The sequence below is a fragment of the Xenia sp. Carnegie-2017 genome, unplaced genomic scaffold (genome assembly GCF_021976095.1).
Source record: "Xenia sp. Carnegie-2017 unplaced genomic scaffold, XeniaSp_v1 HiC_scaffold_2, whole genome shotgun sequence".
NCBI lineage: Eukaryota > Metazoa > Cnidaria > Anthozoa > Malacalcyonacea > Xeniidae > Xenia > Xenia sp. Carnegie-2017.
In genome coordinates, this window is record NW_025813482.1 from 2,722,649 (window position 1) to 2,740,231 (window position 17,583).

The 17,583-nt window shown below is 34.3% G+C and overlaps 2 protein-coding genes across 9 annotated transcripts; one reads left to right on the forward strand and one right to left on the reverse strand.

Moving 5' to 3' along the window:
• The first annotated feature begins 13,218 nt into the window (after positions 1–13,218).
• On the forward strand, positions 13,219–15,553 carry LOC124439950. Of its 7 annotated transcripts, XM_046990257.1 has the most exons (6): positions 13,219–13,321; positions 13,516–13,590; positions 13,766–13,825; positions 14,110–14,263; positions 14,373–14,418; positions 14,551–14,786. In XM_046990257.1, the coding sequence occupies exons 1-6, from the start codon at positions 13,238–13,240 to the stop codon at positions 14,564–14,566; spliced, it is 435 nt and encodes a 144-aa protein (XP_046846213.1). In that variant the 5' UTR covers positions 13,219–13,237; the 3' UTR covers positions 14,567–14,786. The 7 variants fall into 7 exon arrangements, 6 of the variants coding, with proteins under 6 accessions (XP_046846213.1, XP_046846208.1, XP_046846210.1 ...); XR_006946506.1 differs by adding an exon at positions 15,105–15,553 and having other exon boundaries at positions 14,110–14,715; XM_046990252.1 differs by having other exon boundaries at positions 14,110–14,418.
• Positions 14,772–16,135, reverse strand: LOC124439951. Of its 2 annotated transcripts, XM_046990259.1 has the most exons (4): positions 15,636–15,724; positions 15,442–15,460; positions 15,327–15,364; positions 14,772–15,139 (listed from the first exon to the last, which is right to left on the reverse strand). In XM_046990259.1, exons 1-4 carry the CDS (start codon positions 15,692–15,694, stop codon positions 14,980–14,982), a joined length of 276 nt encoding a protein of 91 aa, XP_046846215.1. In that variant the 5' UTR covers positions 15,695–15,724; the 3' UTR covers positions 14,772–14,979. The 2 variants fall into 2 exon arrangements, with proteins under 2 accessions (XP_046846215.1, XP_046846214.1); XM_046990258.1 differs by lacking the exons at positions 15,442–15,460; positions 15,636–15,724 and adding an exon at positions 15,903–16,135.
• Positions 16,136–17,583: the final 1,448 nt, after the last annotated feature.

Consider the following 17,583-nt stretch of genomic DNA (forward strand, 5'->3'; position numbering starts at 1 on the left):
TGCTGTACCAGTTCCATGAGCCTCCACGTATTGTATGTCATCTTTCGACAAACCCGATTCTTCAAGCACTCTTCTAAACAAATGGCCTTGAGCAATATCACTTGGTGAAGTAATTGTACTTTCAGTTTGACCATCGTTGTTTACTCCACATGAAAGAATTTCAGCGTAAATTTCATCCCGGTCAACTAAAGCAGACTCTGTAGACTTTATAATCACAGCAGCTACACCTTCACCTCGACCATATCCATCTCCTTTAACATCAAAACACTTACATCGACCATCCTGTGCCAGCAGTTGAGTTTTACAACATGCCAGGTGGAAATTTCCGCTGTCAAAAATTAAATTGGGTGCACAAACAATAGCTACATCACATTCACCAGTTTGAAGATGATTAAAAGCCAAATCAAGAGCAACCAATGAAGACGAACAAGCGGTGTCGACAGTTAAACTTGGACCAGTTAAATTTAAACAAAAGGAAATTCTGTTAGCAATGATGGATGAAGCAGATCCCGTGGAAGCAAATTGATTAATGTTTCGAGCATTTGATTTATCCAAAATAAGTGCACTGTAGTCCAAGTTCATGACTCCAGCATAAACACCTGTCCTACATTGTTGCAAATCCTCCAAACAAATTCCAGCATCTTCAATTGCTTCATATACTACATGAAGTAGCATGCGTTGTTGGGGATCCATGGATTGAGCTTCGATTGAAGATATTCCAAAAAAATGAGCATCAAATCCAATGATGTGGTCAAGGAAAGCTCCTTTTACAACGTAATTTTTGCCTGGAATGTCTTTATTTGGATTGAAATCTTCCAAAAAGTTCTTAGAAGTTGGTCTGTTTGTAGGGTAAGATCCATGGCCGGAACGACCTTCAACAAGCATGTTCCAAAAAGCATTCTTTGAATTTGCTCCTCCTGGAAAACGGCAACTTATCCCAGTAACTGCAATAGGAATGTTACCTAATGTCTTTTCAGTGATTTTTAGTGAGCCAGAAAGGTGACTTCTTTTAACTTTGCGCTTGCGCCAAGAACTTGACCATCTCTGTATTATTGTAGTGAGGTTCTTTTCACGGAAATCACAGACTTTTCCTACAATTGTTAGGTAAACTGGTAATATTATCAGGCCATGAAACAAACCAAGTCCTACAATCCCAACAAACATCTTGAAAAAAATTTGAAATACAGTTGATGAAGCAAACCCTGTCGGCAACATTCCCAGAAAGGTGCTCAAGCCACCCAGAAGAACACTTCCACCAATATTGCGTAGAGCATCGATTGCACGTAATTCAGGTGACGTCGCTTTTGATGTAACAAAATGATAAGCAATGTGAGTATTGTAGTCGACAGAAAAGCCGAGTGCCATGACTAGAATAATCATGGAGATTGAATTTAATGATACATTCCAAAAGTACATCACTCCGAAAAGTTCAAATATTAAAGCAAAAAATCCCAATAAAAGACAAAATATGACGGAGAAATGATTCAGAAATATTAGTGATATGAAGAGAATTGAAATGGCAGCGACAATTAAGTTGGTGATTGTTTCTTTTAAAACATGGGCATACTGTTCAAAGTATATAAATGGCAACGACGCAGCAAATGCGTTCACACGAAAAAGTGATAAGTCATCCCTAAGACTGGTCATCATGTCTCGCTGAAAAATGGAATCAGCATTACTTTTGGAGTATATCAACATTCTTGATGCTATTATATGGCTTTTATCTTCTGAAAACTTTACGTCTTGTGAGAAACGTCTGTATTCTGGTAATGCAATAAAATGCCTCAAATTTTCATGAAATATTCTACTTTTGTTAATGTCCAAATTACTTTTCTTTGCCCAAGACAAATATTCGTGCAGCCATGATACAGATTTCGCAATAAAATGTTTATTATTTCTAACAACATTTTCAGCCTGCATGTAAACGTCCTGAATTTCAACGCTTGACTGATTTTTTCCAGGAAAAATTATATTAACTTCAATATTAAGATGAAAATTTTCTTCATAGACGTCCAAGAATTTACGAAACTGTGAATCTTTAGTAGTTAAAAGTTGTCTGCTGAAACTTTGATCAATATTAACTGCTCCGTAAATTCCAGTGGATAGAAGAAGCGCGGACGCCAACAAAACAGTAATTTTTCCTAATCTACTTGTTATGAATTTTCCCAGTCGTGTCAGAACGAAGCTGAAATCAAATTTCTTAGATCCCGAGCAACGAAGTATTTTAGGTGAGGCAATGAAACATGGTAGAATATCCATGCGTTGAGAGTTGATTCTTTTGATATCAAACCAAACGCAGGCAATGAAAACTGTCATGATCATAATAAATGCTGCGAATATTGACAGTGCTGCGTAGGTACAGAAAAAGCGGATTGCGGGGAAAAGAGAACGGCAGCTTACGGCAAAAGCAACTAGATCTGTCAGTGTTGTTATGGTGATGGTTGGACCACTGCGAACCATAGTGCCTATTAGCATATATAAAGCTGGGATATCCTTACGAGACATTACATCAAGTTCATGTAATATAATAAATACATCATCAACACCAATGCTAACAACCAAGAATGGTAAAACTCCAACTAAACTTACAAACGGAACTCCAATATACATTAGAAAGCCAAATGCAGCTGTTATACCTAAATATATGCATATCAATGAAGCAAATCCTAACAATTGATGTCCGAACTGTAAATTACCACCTCTGCCATTAACTATTCCACTAAAAAGCCCCATAATAACAAATGTTACTGTAAATAATGTAATATCAGAGCTAGTACTATCTGTCACAGAATCATCAAGGCTTCTTTCAGCTGCAAAATATACCTTGGAGCACGTTGTGTTTTTTGAAAACGAAAAAGACACTTTAAGAAATTCTTTTTCCCACTCTAGAATGTCTTCCCGTTGTTTACTTTTTCTTAAATATTCGTTCATGTAAAAGACCATTCGTAAGGCATTTGTTGAATTATTTGTAAGAGGCGATGCAGATTTTCCAAAAATAGTATTGAAATTCTCGTTTAATGTTCTTCCATTTGCCATGAGAAAACTGTTGTTCTTTAGCGTTGCATGTATTTTTGAAGAGACGTTCATCAAGTTTTTCATTTGAAAATCAAAAATTTCAAGCAGGTTAGTCGAAACACATCCTGTGTTTTGGTCGAACCTAAAGCAATGTTGACTATATCCTTTTATGCTTGTTATCATATTGTGCAAAGACATCATCTCTGATAAACATTCATAAGAAAGAACAGAACTGTTTTCCTTAGGCAAAATGATTACTTCTTCCATTCGAAATTCTAGTTCAAACCCAAGGTATCTTGCTTTCCTAATTTCATGTAATGCTTGACTGTCTTCAGGTAAAAACAAATACTTTACGTTTTCTTCTATTTCCAGCTTGAAAAATCCTGTAGTTAGTGCTATGGCAACCAGAACAATAAAGAATATTACATGAAGTGGTCTCCGTGAAAGAAAACTTGCCATTATTTTAAAAGCTTTTTCAAGTAAAAGCATAAGTATCTTTTGCAACAATAAAAAGTACCCAAAGAATTTATAATTGACTTCTGGCCGTATCTCAGAAAAAGGTGGAATGTCATGCTTGTCATTTCTCTGAAATCTGAAATTCAAAATTATTCATTGGGTGAGCAAGTATGTGTTTAACGTTACGCAGCAAATTTAATATTTTTGTAGCAACCTTCATTTAGTTCATTACGTTTTATTTAAGTGCAGATTGAAATACATCTAAAGGCAGTTTCAACTTAGGGTTACACCAAAGTCATGATTCCTTCTATTCAATTAGTAGCCACGCAAATATCGTATGTGCTTCACTAATAAAATAATTGAATACGTGATAGTGGGTCGGTTAGGTATGACAGAGTTTGCAAAAAATTCTTTAACATGAATTTTAAAATGCTAGAGAAAATTGAACTAAATAAAATTTAAATTTAAATTTATGTTAAATGATAGTAAAAACAGTAAAAGTTTAACTATCGTCAGGAAAAATCCTGTTTTGTATCTTATTTCATTCATTTTTGCTCAAATCATACAAACAGTAGTGTTTTATGATTATACGGAGATAATTCTTATATTAAACGTTGTGATGTTCATTACTCGATAATGTGGGAAAAAACATTTGTTGATTAAATCATGTATACACAGGTTCGGATCAAGGTCTTTAAAACTTTGTCAAAATTGGTTCGATCAACAAATAGTCTGTTGTTTTAAAAAACTGCAAACTGGCCCGGTTGCCGAGATCTCGGCTATAGGAGACGGTAGATCATAAATTTTCCATATGAGTTTGCTAGAACGCTCTCCAAAATAAAGACCAATGGAGTGAAACCGGAATTTAGGCCAAAAAAACTAATTATACGCTTGAATAATGGCATGATTTCAAGTTTAATTAAAAAATTAAACAAAACTCATCTTAAGTTGAAGTTTAATTTGAATTCTACGAGTCATCAGCCGGGAGTGGTAGAGTTGTTTGAGAGAGCATACGCATGCGCAAGTTAGCCACATTTCAAAGACAATCTGAAATCATTGTTCGAGTGGAAGAGTTGGGTGGGAGTGATTGTAAAACAATGGGTTCGGGCGTACAACTCTTCCACTCCCGGCTAATGACTCGTAGAATTCAAATTAAACTTCAACTTAAGATAAGTCTTGTTTAATTTTTAAATTCTACTACGTCATCAGTCTAGGTCGTGTCAAGTTGCATGAGAGTTCACAGTGGACAATGGAATCAGGCTTTAATTTTTTCATTAAGAGAAAACACAACAATTCCAGCAACTCCTAATTTATGAGCTGCACAAGATGTAGACTCGGATACTGTGACAGCCAAATTCCTTTGTATTAATACCAGCCGCTGATAACACTGTCTTGCACCACCGCGATATTGTCTCACGCGAGACCGGTTTGTACGGTTTCGCATAATTTATCAAAAGTTTTTGGCACTCTTGACTTCGTAAATTCTCTGTTCGCTTGATGTATTCCGTTAGGTGCCGAACGATACAGAGCTTAGGCTCATGAGGGTAAGCCTCGAAAACAATTGGTGGAATATGGTGTCCCACCCTTGTTTGTTTGATTTTTTCTTGAATTACAAAGACACATTTCTCCACTGATAGAACCATGTTTCTTATATTAAGGAGATGAATACTTTGACCCCTTTCTCCACTTAGTATGTAAAGCAGAAATGCTAAACGACATGTAAGGTCTTCTAAGGTTAAATCCTGCATTCTGGGTTGTTTCCTTAAATAATCAAAAACGACATTAACATCCCAAATAGAGTTATATGGAGGTAAAGTTGGCTTCATTTCAAATATGCGCTTCATGAAACGTTTGACTAGTGGGTGCTGCCCAAACAGTATAGAATGAACATTTGTCCTGCACAAGGCTGATAGGGCACTACGGGCTGAATTAATTGCCGAATACGATAAACCAGAGTGAAAAAGTTCGGAAAGAAAATCAGTAATTTCTGAAATTTGAGGATTAAAAATTAGTAGCGCTACAAAACTGAGGATTAAAACTATTTGTAGCGCTACAAAACTGGTCCCATTTTGTAATATATGTTTGGTACTGGGAATTTGTTTCCGTCCTCCAAGAGGCCATGATTACATCAGATGATCTCTCCGATACACCTAACTCAGTAAGTTGTTGCCGGATACAAAACAAATTTTCAGTTCTAACTTCTTGGCGAGGGGGTGTATCTCCTCTGGCACAGCTGGTAGATGTAGAAGTGTGTGAGAGGGATGGCATACATATGGTGCCCGTGCTAGCAGGGGTTTAATCAATGGGTATTAGGGTTTTGTTGGACAATTCGGGATCACAAAGATGCCCGTTGCTTGTTCTTGCATAATTTTTTGAATTGCTTGTAAAATACAAATAAAAGGAGGGAAACAATAAAACCTTAGATTTTTCCATGGAATAGAAAAAGGCATCAACATGAGTTGCTTTCGTGTCTGGTTGATATGAGCAGTATTTCTTGACTTGCTTGTTTAGTCGTGAGGCAAAAAAATCAATTTCAGGTTTAAAATAAAACATTTGCAGAGCTTTTCAAATATGGCATGGGTTTAACATTCATTCACCTTCACGGTATATTTTTTTGGATCCTCTATCTGTGACAATATTAGTTGACCCTGGTAAATGGGCAGCTGTAAGTTTAATCTTATTTAACATGCAAAATTCCCAAGTATCTACCACCAAAGCATGTAACTTGTCATTGTGGCTAGTAACCATATTGTTTATGACAAACACCGTTGTGCTGTTGTCAATCATTATTTTGACATGTTTCCCTGCTAAACTTGAAACAAAACATCTAAGTGCCAATAAGGGGCTTTCATCTCAAGGATATTAATGTGATCAATAATCTCCTGTTTGCACCAGTTTCCTCCTGTTGATTGGTGCTCAAGAGCCTCCCCCCCCCCAGCCAGTCATCTAGGAATCAGAATAAAGTACCAAGTCAACTGAGAGTGTCAAAATATTTTCAAAACATCCCTGTAAATTTTCAAGCCACCAATGCAATTCAGTCTTAGCTTCTTTAGAAATAATCATGGAGGCTTGGGAGTTCCCCTTTTTTTTCGATAACGCTATGGTTTCATCTTTTTCATGTTTGCGATAGTAAAGTGGTCCATATTCTACAGCAGGAAAACTTGATACCATATAGCCTTTACTTGGGCAATAGATCTTATGTCAATTGCCTCAGAGGCCAGCATTGTTGTAATAAGGGACATAAGTTTGCTTTTTTTCTCAGTTGTAAATCATACTGTCATTGTTTGTGCATTGATTAAAACACCAAGAAAAACTATTTCTTGGGTTGGAATAAATACCGACTTACTAGGGTAGATGACAAAACCAAGTTTCTCTAATAATGTTAATGTTTCAACGACATTATCAATACAGTGGTCATACGTGCGACCCATTAGAAATGAGTCATCAATATAAACCAAACAATGTGCCCTTTTATCCGTAGCGAAGCTAGTACGGGTTTGATCAGTTTAGTGAACTTCCTAGGGCAAGAAGAGAGTCCATAGGGGAAAGCAGTAAATTTGTATAGATTACTGTTATATGAACATTTTAGAAGTTTTTGGAAATTAGAATGGATTGGGACGCTATAATAAGCATCTTTTATGTCTAATGATGCAATCCAACAGTTTTATGAGATGAGCTTTAGATAGCTGAATCAATGAGGTTGGCTTCTTCCTTTGGAAGCATATTTAAAGAAGATTGGTGCTGAGCAGGATCTATGCAGGTAAATGCAAGCTTAACCCTTGAAATCATTTGTAAAGTGTCTGAATCTGATGTAAGTTTTTTCCATTCCTTATAAAATTTTGAGATTTGACCTGCCTGGGAAGAAGCAGTTTTCCAGTCAAATAAGGCATTAATTCATATTTAATAAAGACAAGAAATTATTTACCTGATGTTTTAATTCTTCTATTTTTTTGTGGATGATTTTCGAGTCTGGTAAATTTGGTTTTTCCTGGGAGGAAACTGTGTCCTTTCTCTCTGGGATAAAAAAGACTTGATTCCCTGAGGTTGTGCAAAACCAGGGGAAAAACGTTTGTTAAAACTATGGCCTCACTGGGAAGTTAAGTTAAATACAATTTTGCTTGAAGCCCTAATGTCTTGTGCTTTCTTAGCTAAATCATCCCCAAAGAGCAAAGGTCCAACTTTTTGGGCCCGTGAACAAAGTGGTTTGTAATCAGGATGAAGGATAGGGCTAATGGCCTCTTTACGTTAATAAGAGAGCTCTTTGCATACGTGGCCAAATAGTACTGTAGTATCAAGCAATTGTGGGATTATGGATTTGTAATCCGGAATGGTTTCACTTCCCCTACAGACGAGTAATGTGTTAATCCAATTTACTAGTCCTGATAGTCCTTTTATCAGGCTATCTTGTAGGCCATTTCAATATCAGCCTTTTTGGCAAATGGCTTCCTTTTTTGCCATATTTCCTGATTTACTCTTGGTACAAACATTTGATCACAATTTTCAGGTCGTTTGTATTTATTTAATTTTTCTTTCAATTTAGAAACATCAAAATCATTTGCAAGTTTGGAATTAATAATTTTCGCGAGAGACGCTGTATTAGGAGGCCCGGTTTGCTCTTTAGAAGACAAAACTTGAGCTATATTTTCGAAGAGATTATCATTGTCAACCTCATCATCTATCTCCTGAAATTCTGCCCCTCCCCCAAATATACTCAACGTGTCAGAAGTTTCATCAGGTTGTTCGTCAGATTCGTTAATTTTATGATTAACATCTAAAGCATTTTGCTCCATTATTAACGGATCATTGTCCTCAAGAGTGTGCCCAGACTTTGGAGCGGACTTTGCTCTCTTTGAAGCTGGTTGCGCACCATTTTCGGCTTCATCTAAGTATACCGTGTCGCTATCATGAGACCGTTTCTCGACGGTCCTGCGTTCCTCAAATATACCCTTTAAATAGTCATTGGTTTGTGACATACTTGCCTGTATTACTCTGAGCACTGAAAGAAAATTTTCCTCGCTGTTTGTAAGAGAACAGGAGGCCGCGTGCTCAGAAGCCGGTGATTCTGATCTATCTTGAGACATAATAATATACGCTAGAAAAAAGTCGCAAAAAACAAAATATGGTTAAATTTATTATTGACTTATCTCTTAGAAGTGAAATGTCCTTCTGAAGTTTCTCAGCAAGAAATTTGCGCCTTAATGAGTAGGATTAAAGTAAAAAATTTTTTTAAAGTCGTTCTCTGTGGCTTTCCTCGCAACAAGACGTACACATGTGGCTAACTTGCGCACTATGCTCTCTCTTGACACGACCTACGCTGATGACCTAGTAGAATTCATTTACACAGACTATATGAACAGCTTAAACCAATACAATATTAAAAAGTCAGGTCTATGATGTGCCATATTATTTTTTAACTCGCGATATTTGAGAAAATTTTTTATATGAAAGCGAGGTAATATTTGGCTCGCTCCGTGGGATGTCTGGCTAACCGGGTTCGTATGAACAGGCCCTTATTCACACTTTCAAACTGTTCCTTTTAATTGCTGACGTCATTTTCCCGTAACAAGTATTTATGACCATGCTTGCTTGTAAACATTCATTCAGCAGTATAAATACGTTGAATATAAAGTGGAAATATTATGAGAGATTATACATAATATAAATTTATATAATATAAATATAGATTTATATTATGTATAATCCCTCTCAAGATGGCTTTGGAATAAAGTCGAAACACGGTGCCATGCAGTAACTGCTATCGTGGCGAGAACATTTCGTCCATACGTAGTTTTAAGAGATTTGACTCGTCTCCAATCCCAGTGGGCTTGGTAGCTCAACAGGTAGAGCGGCGGACTAGTACCCGAAGGTGCGAGTTCAAATCTCGTCCAAGTCACATGTTTTTCATGTGCATGTAAAAAACCGTGTTAGGATTTATATTATGTCTCTCTGATGATGGCTTTGGAATAAAGTGGAAATATAGCTTTGGAAAATCGTGTCTCTTGCTGACATAATACAAATCTTGAGTTAAGAAAATCATACAATTTGACGAAAGTTGATATCCATTATATCTATTCAACCCCCACAGTTCTGCACTATATTATATGCTATTGCAACACAGTATACAACCCCAAAAACTCGAACTCTTAAATTAAGGCCTGTACAACAAAAATTTTTCTATCAAAACTATAGTTTTATTGAAAAGAGCTCGCTTTGGGCTTTCTAAAACAGTTTCGTTATATCTCTTTGTATTCTTAAGGTATTGAAGTTTTTGTGATGTCGGATTTATGAAGAAAGTTACCTCATATTGTGTAATGAGTTGCTGCAAATTTATAAATATACTTTAGTTGCCTGAGTCACCGTTTACACTATACCGGTTTGCTATCGTAGCAATTTAAATATTCTTTGTATTAAAAGGCAGTGAAATTGTTCAACGTCAGAAGCACAATCAAATAGACTAAATCCATCAGCTTAAAAAGCTTTTACTCCGAACAGTTAACCCTTTAAAGCAAATGAAGATGGCGTGATGAGCGAATCCAGTATAGTGTAAACGTATCCTGAGTGACAGCTTTTGGATGAAATACCTATGCAGAATTTCATGCAATTAGCACTTCACAGCAATAGGAAGTTCCGGTTGATGTAACATACAAGCAAATATTCTTAATAATTCAAATTCTTACTATGCAATGGAACGTCTATATAAATTGGTCATTACAAAACGTCAATGTCTTGAGAATGCAAAAAGAAATGAACTGTTCTATAGTTAGTGCATATTTAAGTTTGCGAGGGTGTTATGGTAAATCTCGAATTTAAAGTGTTACTCATTCATTTACAAATGTGGGCTAAAACTAAAAATAGACACATATTTCAAGTGCGATTAAAACACATTGAAATATCCATACTTTATATAAAAACGAAATAAATAAGCTAGATACCTAGATCAGTGCCATGAAAGTTGAAACGCTTTTGAAGAAGATTGTTCATAATGAGTTTTTGTAGAGTTTATTTATGTCTTGTTGTTTAAATCGAATTAATGCTCGCGACTTGTAAAATTTTAACCCAAAAGGTTTACTCGTTAGCTTTTTGGAAATTTGACCAAGGAAAATTGAATTTTGTTCGAGTTAATGAGGAATTCATTGACTTCAAGTTTACCACAGTAAATTACTATATAAAACCGTGCTATCAAATCCATGGAAAATTAAATTTACTTCGAGTTAGCGAGCAGCTCGAGCTGTCAGGGTTTTACTCATATGTATTCTATCAAAGCAGGTGTTTATGTGTATTAGCCTATTATAAGTAAGCACCAATAAATAATATGCAGTATTAATAAAAGCACCATTATACGTCGCTTTTTTTATGAAAAATTATCACGATTTAATATGCTAAAGATGTACTCCAATTTACTGGCAATGATAGAAAATATTCAAACATTATGGTGGCAAACCTGTTTTTATCAATTTTACTTTCCATATTGATGTCATCTTTCTTATCCATGGTGAGCAAATAACTCTGTAAAATTGCAAAATGATCATACAACTCAGTAATATTAGTAACTGCAGAATAATAACGATAATTGAACCAGTTACAAAAATTAACTAGCAGATTTGAATAATATATTTTTAGGATGCGTTCACATTTCACACTAAACCAATTTTGCATGACGGACATTAATAAACCATAATGATTATCAAAATCAGTTCTATCCCCAACAAATGGGCGTACAAAAGAATAAAGTGCGACTTAAAGTAGCTCTTGAAATTATTTAATTCATATTAAGATTTTATAATCGTTGTTTAGTTTCAAATTTGGAATAGTTTTGAAGTTTTTTGCCATTTTTCTGTAAAAATATGCTACTATAAGTACATCTAATTAAATCTGTATTTAATGACGAAATTTTAACGTTTCATTAAAGCGCTCTATTTAAAAAGGATATTAAATTCGTTATGATGGTAAAATAGGACAAATAGCTACTGAAACTGATAAAAACATGTCAAAGTACGTATTAAAGAGAGATCCTGCTAGAACATCTTCAATGTCAGTTTGAAGATACAAACTAAACTAACGCCCTTATGTACAGCATTTTTAATGAACTAAGATATCGAACCTGAACTGTGCCAGGAGTCCAGGAGATCCCCTCTTGTAAGGCTGTGAGCTTTCTTGATATATTGTTGTTGCCAATTGTTGTTTATTCGTTCACTTACTTATTGATGACAATCAAATATATAAATTGTCTTTTAAAATGACTGCAATTTTTCATTAACAATTAATTTGCATATCATATTGCAACATAACTCCAATCTTCTGCTTGTAAATGCTGTTAGTACATTAATCAGTCCAATAACATCTTAACATAAAAACTTCTTTTACCAAACAAATATTGATGAAAAGCAATTTATGCACTGTGTATTTTCTTTGTATGACCACCATAGCAACTAACTGTTGTTTTTTCAAACAATTAGCTAATCTTTTTTTGTGTAAATAAAAAATTTAGTTGCCATCATTTACACCGGGTCAGTAGGCATTTAAATTTACGAATTTCGATTTTCACAAATAGAACTCGGTTTTCTGCCAGTTCAATGTTCAAACCATCTTCATGAATTTAATTTTATTTTGTTGTAAATTATGTAGAAAAATCACCATTTACATATCATGAATGCAATAAATTTTTGCGGTAAGTCTTTAATTTTGCGTTAAATCTTTTAAGTCCTTTTGCGATAGCATCTTTTAAATTGGCCGCATATCATCGAGGAAGGGGGGCGGGGAAGGGATCATGTTGTGAAAGTCTTCAGTCTAAGGATATTGAACTTTTTTAACTTAACTTTACCGATTTAATCTCTGTATTTCTCATTTCACTTTGTTTCATAAATAGCTCCTCATGTTAACATATGCTTTTATATTCTCCCCATCATTAAACACTTAAGTCAAGTGCTATTAAATAACTATATTATTGAGAGATATTTTATTATGAGTAATCACGACAATATTTTTATAGTTTTCTAACATTTTCCTGTCATACCATTAGTATTAAGTAACCATATTTGGTAAAGAAACAAATACTACATTATACGTCAGTAAACCTTGTAAATGTAGAGGTAATTTAACCAATGTAAAATAAACGTTGAACAATAAATATGGGGCGCGAAGTGTTTCTTTATTATTTACGGAATTTTTAATGTTTAATTTCATTATTTATTAAATAACCAAACGTAATAGGTTGGTTATTTCAAATAACCATTTTTTGGACTAGCATAAGTTTGGTTATATCAATAATCAATTGACAAAATTTGGTTATTTAATAAATAACCATTTTTATTTCGGCGCCGATTTGGTAATATCAAATAACCAATTGTACGCTAATTGGTTATTTAATAAATAACCATTTTTATTTCGGCGCCGATTTGGTTATATCAAATAACCAATTGACAAAATTTGGTTATTTAATAAATAACCATTTTTATTTCGGCGCCGATTTGGTTGTATCAAATAACCAATTGTACGCTAATTGGTTATTTAATAAATAACCATTTTTATTTCGGCGCCGATTTGGTTATATCAAATAACCAATTCACAAAAATTGGTTATTTAATAAATAACCATTTTTATTTCGGCGCCGATTTGGTTATATCAAATAACCAAATAATTTTGTTACACTTGGCACACTTGAGATGACGTAACGTTCGTGTTCTACTTACCCTGTGGAAAGTTATGAAACATGGCTTCCGGTTCAATATCATACACTGATTTAAGCAGAAAGCGCGCTAAACAAGGCATGGCGGATAATAAAAATGATATTTCGAGAAGGCTGACAGAAGCGATAGGAAGGGTAATCACGCAAACTTTGGGTACAAGAGAGGTAAATGAGCGAGTTATTTCGCATTTAGTTTATATCAATCCAACAGTAGTCTGTCTTTGTTTATTTGAAACAAATTTAACAGATAAGCGTTGAGCACGAGACAAATGATCCACTGGTCATTCAAACCTGTGGCTCGCTACATAAAATTAAAGATATTTCGTTGATTCAGATTTTAAGTATTTTTACTCAATCAGCAGGCATCAACGGCTGATGACATCCCCAGCCAAAACAGTTCTAATTCTAGTTCTATTACAGTCCAGCCTGTCCAGGTACGTTGACTTTTTACAGCTGACCCCTAGGTTACTAACTTACTATGTGCCTGGTCACTAGAGATGCTTTCCAGAGACACTCTTTTGTTAACATTTTTTTATTTCTCAAAGTTTTAATTCACATGATTAAAAAGAGCAAAACATAATTGTGATATACACAATGTGTTCTCTGTAGCAAAGAATTCCAGCTCAAACATATTTGGAGGCATCAAATTCAAGTTGTCACCTCAGTGTGGTAAGCTTTTTTATAATAAATTATCAATGTGAATCAGATATTCATTGATGAACATTGACAATGTTAATAACCACATTACATTTATCACATGTATGCTATCAGGAGTTTATATTATGTTGTCGTCAAATGAGTAATTTGCAGTGCCAAAATATGAGTTTCCAAAGTTGAATTGTTGTCAATGCCAGTAGGCATAAGCAATGTCTTATTTACTTTGTATATTATGGTTTGGGATTAAAAGTCAAACATGATTAAGCAATCTATTAAAAGTTTAAATTACTTCTTAGACAAGGCAACTGCCTTCACTTTTTGGTGGAGTAACTGGCAAAAAGAAAAGAAAACAATCTTCTGGATGCCTTCCTAAAAGAGGAAAAGTTTACACTAAGGATGTTGTTTGTTTACCACCAACAGATCAAACCTTCAACATTCCTATTCCACGAGGTAATAAAAGAGCACATCTTGCAGAAATGTGCTTGATAGGGAAAGTTTCCATTAACTCTGCTTGGGGGGCTGTAGAAGTTGCAAAAGAAATTTCTAGTGTATTCTCTAGGGCATTTAACCTTCAGCCAGGAGAAGTTCTGTCATGATTATTTGGGGTATGTCATTCATGAATATAAGGTGTTTGCATTGCTCATTGTTGTAATTTTGCTATTAATTTAAGTTATATGTAACGAAAACAAAACAATGAAAACATGTACTTATTAAAGATGTGTTTTAATATAACAAAGGGGACAAAACAGTTGACTTCCCCACAAATATCAAGATCTTTTGTGTGGAATGGGCCAGATGTCATCTCAAATTCATCCCAAGGATGTCTATACATAGTGGCTAAAATCAATCCTGTATCGACTGTTTTCATCTCAGATGATGATGACTGTGATGATCTCATTGAGGTATTAGGCATTATCTTGTAGTAGAAATCAAAAATTATATATGAGATAAATGGTCATAACTGTTCTCAAAACTTTTTAATGACTGTATTATTTATTTTACTGAAAGAGTGTAAAAGGAATTGGTAACCAACCTAAAGATGAAAAGAGTGATGCTGTTAGTGAAACTGTTTTAAATCATACACATCCCTTGTCAGCAACAAGTGTTAAATCAGCCATAGCTGTAAACACATCTTCTCCATCTTTTACTTCAACAGTTTCACTTAGTCAGTATTCCTCCATATATATATAAATGGTAATTCTTGACACTGAAAGATGTCTTGCAATACCACATATAGGAACTTTCAGTTGAAGAAGGTTCAACAAATGTTCTTTGCTAACTCTCTTCCTAGGTCGGCCAGCCCTTCTGTTAATATCATTTTCACCTCTGAAAGAAAAGAAGCACAACTTGCATTTTATACGTCCTTTCTATACCAAGATAATTATCAATAAACTGACTATTGAGGATACTAACTCATATGCTGAGATATCCAACATTAAAATGCACAAATTTATGTGCATAAAGAAAAAAGTATATCTCAAAGAAAACATGATTTAGAGGAATACAATGATACCTTTCATGTAAATCTTGTATATTTTCAGTCATTACTATCTAAACAATCAAATGAAACATTGACAAGCATAGCATCAACCCTAACCTTGATGGCCAAAAAAATTATAAATATATACCTTGAGCTGGAATTCTTTGCTACAGAGAAAACATTGTGTATATCACAATTATGTTTTGCTCCTTTTAATCATGTAAATTAAAACTTTGAGAAATAAAAAAATGTTAACAAAAGAGTGTCTCTGGAAAGCATCTCTAGTGACCAGGCACATAGTAAGTTAGTAACCTAGGGGTCAGCTGTAAAAAGTCAACGTACCTGGACAGGCTGGACTGTAATAGAACTAGAATTAGAACTGTTTTGGCTGGGGATGTCATCAGCCGTTGATGCCGGCTGATTGAGAAAAATACTTAAATCTGAATCAACGAAATATCTTTAATTTTATGTAGCAAGCCACAGGTTTGAATGACCAGTGGATCATTTGTCTCGTGCTCAACGCTTATCTGTTAAATTTGTTTCAAATAAACAAAGACAGACTACTGTTGGATTGATATAAACTAAATGCGAAATAACTCGCTCATTTACCTCTCTTGTACCCAAAGTTTGCGTGATTACCCTTCCTATCGCTTCTGTCAGCCTTATCGAAATATTATTTGTATTATCCGCCATGCCTTGTTTTGCGCGCTTTCTGCTTAAATCAGTGTATAATATTAAACCGGAAGCCATGTTTCATAACTTTCCACAGCGGGAGAGGGTAAGTAGAACACGAACGTTACGTCATCTCAAGTGTGCCAAGTGTAACAAAATTATTTGGTTATTTGATATAACCAAATCGGCGCCGAAATAAAAATGGTTGTTTATTAAATAACGAAATTTTGTCAATTGGTTATTTGATATAACCAAATCGGCGCCGAAATAAAAATGGTTATTTATTAAATAACCAATTAGCGTACAATTGGTTATTTGATATAACCAAATCGGCGCCGAAATAAAAATGGTTATTTATTAAATAACCAATTAGCGTACAATTGAAGAACGCGACAAAGAAGGACGCTGTGAAAAAATAAAGGAGAATTAAGATAACAAAAGATGCAACTATGGACATTCCACGAATGAATCAAACAAATATTTTCTTTTTCGAAATCAGATTTTAATCTTTCGTGTTTTGATAACGAAGCAATAGAATATAACGCATACTCTATGGTTAGGAAAAAGGTTAGAGGCAATACTTGACCAGGCGACAATTTCATTAAATACAAAATAAAACATAATACGAAAAAGAACATTAAAATTAAATTTATACGACAATTAAAAACTGTAATATTTCCGTTTTATTGCAAATAAAATTTAAATTAATTGCAAAAAAACTGAAGTATCTTAATGTATTTAAAGTATGCCAGGGAAAGATAGTTTTTATCGCATCCACAGCTAACATAAGTAAATAAATTGACGTATTCATGGACGCTTAAAAATTTCAGACAGTATCACTGACTTGATAAAATTTCAAAATCATAGCTAATTATCATAACCTATTCCAGAAATAGGTAGATTACTCATCTCTGCAACTTTTCCTAACGAAAAAATGATGGAAAAATCACATTTAAAAACTTTCTAACATTTGAGCAATAGCACAAGAATGCAGCATAAGAGTAGGCAACATGATTTATGTTAGAAATTATGAGAGTTAAAGGTATATTTATATCAGGATAATTGCTGCAGCACAAGGTTATACCCAGTGGCGGACACTTGACGAAATGTGGGAAGCGACAGGCAAAAACGAATCCAGTAATAATCTGAAATATTCCTGAAAAATGTGGTTCAAATTCTTATTCATTATAAAAGTCAAGTTTTAATGACTAAATACTAAGAAATCTTAATAAATGGTAAATTACCAGCTTCTAGAAAATATGCAAATAAAAAATATACACTGATAAATGATACAATAACAGTTCCATGTTTGGTAAAACATAACAATTAATTCTAACATAACATCTACGCCTCTAACAAAAGACGTTTTCTGCAATAAATATTTTTGGCAAAAAACACTTGTCTTCACTAGTTTTATTTGCTTGTTTAGCTTAAAAGATGAAGTATATTAAAGTTAGGGTTTTAATTAGTGATGAAATATGTCATTTTTTTGAGTAACTTGATGCTACCACACAAGAAAATATTACTAATAAAACCTTGACATTTTCAGAACGTTCCGAATACACACCATATATCTGGACAATGTACTTCATTGCAGGGTAAACCTAAACTCTGAGTT

Excerpts from the sequence above, each read along its gene's own strand:
- LOC124439950 (XM_046990251.1), top strand. The coding sequence starts at position 13,238 with ATGGCGGATAATAAAAATGATATTTCGAGAAGGCTGACAGAAGCGATA. Across the intron at positions 13,322-13,515 it reads AAACTTTGGGTACAAGAGAG|CAGGCATCAACGGCTGATGA; the intron begins GTAAATGAGCGA and ends TTACTCAATCAG. Across the intron at positions 13,591-13,765 it reads TTACAGTCCAGCCTGTCCAG|CAAAGAATTCCAGCTCAAAC; the intron begins GTACGTTGACTT and ends TGTTCTCTGTAG.
- LOC124439951 (XM_046990258.1), bottom strand. The coding sequence starts at position 16,043 with ATGGCTTCCGGTTTAATATTATACACTGATTTAAGCAGAAAGCGCGCA. Across the intron at positions 15,365-15,902 it reads AAACTTTGGGTACAAGAGAG|ATAGTAATGACTGAAAATAT; the intron begins GTAAATGAGCGA and ends TTGATTGTTTAG. Across the intron at positions 15,140-15,326 it reads ATACAAGATTTACATGAAAG|AGGTGAAAATGATATTAACA; the intron begins GTATCATTGTAT and ends CTTTTCTTTCAG.